The sequence below is a fragment of the Marmota marmota genome, unplaced genomic scaffold, assembly GCF_001458135.2.
Source record: "Marmota marmota marmota unplaced genomic scaffold, marMar, whole genome shotgun sequence".
NCBI lineage: Eukaryota > Metazoa > Chordata > Mammalia > Rodentia > Sciuridae > Marmota > Marmota marmota.
The window spans coordinates 2,553,956-2,556,617 of record NW_026000241.1 but is presented as its reverse complement, the minus strand read 5'-3'; the positions used below and the strand labels follow the sequence as shown (position 1 = coordinate 2,556,617).

General features: G+C 54.3%; 1 protein-coding gene across 1 annotated transcript in view; it reads right to left on the bottom strand.

Moving 5' to 3' along the window:
* Mri1 (methylthioribose-1-phosphate isomerase 1) overlaps positions 1 to 2,662 on the bottom strand; it is a gene marked incomplete at its 5' end in the record, with an annotated part of 5,930 nt that continues 3,268 nt past the window's right edge. The window contains 4 exon segments of the mRNA XM_048795339.1: positions 1 to 98; positions 100 to 229; positions 2,249 to 2,473; positions 2,557 to 2,658. Coding sequence (XP_048651296.1) covers positions 20 to 98; positions 100 to 229; positions 2,249 to 2,473; positions 2,557 to 2,658 — 536 coding nt within the window.

The following is a 2,662-nucleotide window of genomic DNA, read 5'->3' as shown; positions in this document are numbered from 1 at the left end:
TTTTGGGTAGGCCACTGGATCAGTTTATTATAAAACCTGAGACACATGGGCAAGGTAGACAGGCTGAGGTGGTTACATCCGGTCCGTCTGGGGTCCCTCCGCTAGGAGACGGTGGTGCTCAGGGCGGTCCGGAGCTCGGCCGGGGCGAAGACACCCAGCTCGGTGACGATGCCGCCGGTGATGAGGTCATGGGGGGTAACGTCAAAGGCAGGGTTCCAAACCTCAATTCCTGCAGGGAGAGAGGGAGGTGTGAAGGCAAGGATGTGGCGCTGTGGACGTCCCCAGGCTCTTGTCACCTGTGTCCATCACGGTGATTCTTGAGAATCTGAGAGTCCTCGCCCCTGAAACGCAGGAAGGCTGGGGCAGTGCACCTGTGACAAGATCAGACCCCTCCATTCTCGGACCGTCCAGCCTGGGGAGGCAGCTTCACGGCCTCACACGCCTCGGCCACCTCTGCCCACGGCGGGGCTTCATCAGGAACCTCAGACCCCGCAGGGTGCAGCACAGTCCATCAAGCCAGGGTGGGAAAGAACCTCAGGACCGAGCCCTGTTCTGAAGGGCACCCCCTTTCTCCACTGAAAAGTCTTAACTGGGCCTCTCCAGAAATCTTCACCATGGCTGATTTTAGGACTGTCAGCAAGAGTCTCTGTGAAAGAGTCCAGTGTAGATAGACTTCCTATTTTCATGTCGCCCTGTTTACTTGGCCACTGGCTGAGAAGACACCAGCACTCCAGGTGCTGGACACCCCCTTACTAGTTTTTCACAAACGTATCCAGTACAGTACTTTGTAGAACTGTGCAAACAAGGCCTCTGGCCTTGAGCTGGGCTTCACAGAGATGTCTACATTTTTTTTTTTTAATATTTATTTATTAGTTTTTCGGTGGACACAACATCTTTGTTGGTATGTGGTGCTGAGGATCGAACCTGGGCCGCACGCATGCCAGGCGAGCGCGTTACCACTTGAGCCACATCCCCAGCCCCGAGATGTCTACATTTTTAAGATAAGTTACAAATGGGCTCCATGGTAACAGCTGGCAGGGGGAGGGAAGAAAGGGGAAAAGAGGCTCTCCCCTTCTCAGGTGTGGTCCTTGAAGGGTTAACTTGCCCAGAACAGTGAAAGAAAAAGCTGCTTTTCTGTGAACTTCTGCAGACTGTGAACTTCTGAGCCCCTCCCCTTACACGCTGGGAATAAAACTCTGAAACTGCCTGAGCTCGGGGTTCAGGAGATTGATTGATCACAGCAAAAGCTGTGCCCTCTGAACCTGGCTGCAGCCAAATACAACTGTTTCCTGCCGTCTTCGGTGCCTTGCCTCGTTTGTCCTCCTTCAGGTCTTTTTTTTTTTTTCTTTCTTTCCTTTTCTCTAGCACTTGGGCTGAAACCTAAGTGCTCTACCACTTAGCTACTCCCAGGCCAATGGAAAAACAAACAAACAAACAACAACAACAACAAAAACTGGGGCTTGGGTGTAGGTGGAGCACCTGCCTGGCATGCACAAGGCCTGGGTTCCATCCCGGCACCAAAAAGAAAAAAGAAAAAATCATTTTCTATTTGTAATCATCACTGTGACTGCTGATATTTCTTGAGCTAATATTTAAAGGGACCGGCATGCTTCTAAAGGTCAAGTGGATTCATTTACTGAAGGTCCCTAAGTTTACGAAGAGGTTCTTTTCTCTTTTCTTCTCTTCTCTACTGGGACTGAACTCCAGGGCACTCGACCACTGAGCCACACCCCAGACCTATTTTGTATGTTATTTAGAGACAGGGTCTCACTGAGTTGCTTAGCATCTCCTCATTGCTGAATCTGGCTTTGAACTAGAGATTCTCCTGCCTCAGCCTCCTGAGCCACTGGGGTGACAGGCATGCTCCATTGAGCCTGGCTTCTATGAAGAGGTTTTAATGGTAGCTTATCTTTTTTTTTTTTTCCCTTTGCAGCTCTGGGATGGAACCAGGGCCTCCCACATGCTGGGCTGGGGCCCTACCACAGCAACACTTCAGCCTGGCTCAGTTTCCTCCGAGACAGCTGGCTGGGCTATTCTTGTTTCTCGCTCAGGTGAGGAGGTCACTCGGAGGATACAGGACACCACGTTACTCACTGCAAATTTTCACCTGAACTCAGAGTGCCCTGCTGTAAGGAATGGCTTGACAGAGCTGCCTGTGCCCCCTCCAGCAGGCTGCCCATGCCCTACATGCCACCCACCCCCAGAAGTGCTCAGGTGCCAGAGTCTCCTGTCTGAGCCCCCAGCTTACCGGGTGCTGCGATCCTGACCCCGTTGACGTCGGTCAGCTCCTGGCCGGGCCGCTCCTCGATGACAATCTCCTGGCCCGTCTGCAGGCGGAGGTCGCATGAGGAGCTGGGGGCGGCCACGTAGAAGGGGATGCCGTGGTGCTTGGCGGCAATGGCCAGCTGGTAGGTGCCCACTTTGTTGGCTGTGTCACCGTTAGCGACCACTCGGTCGGCTCCCACGACAACGGCTGGGAGTGAGAGGCTGGGGGTCACATGACCTGGTCCTGGCTGCCCGGAGCCCTGCCCACCTGCCCGCACGTAGCCCGCTGACCTGACACTCCCCGGTGCGCCATGGCGGCGGCCGCCATGCTGTCGGTGATGAGGGTGGCGGGGGATCGTGCTCCATAAACCAGCTCAAGGCCGTCACGCCGGGCTCC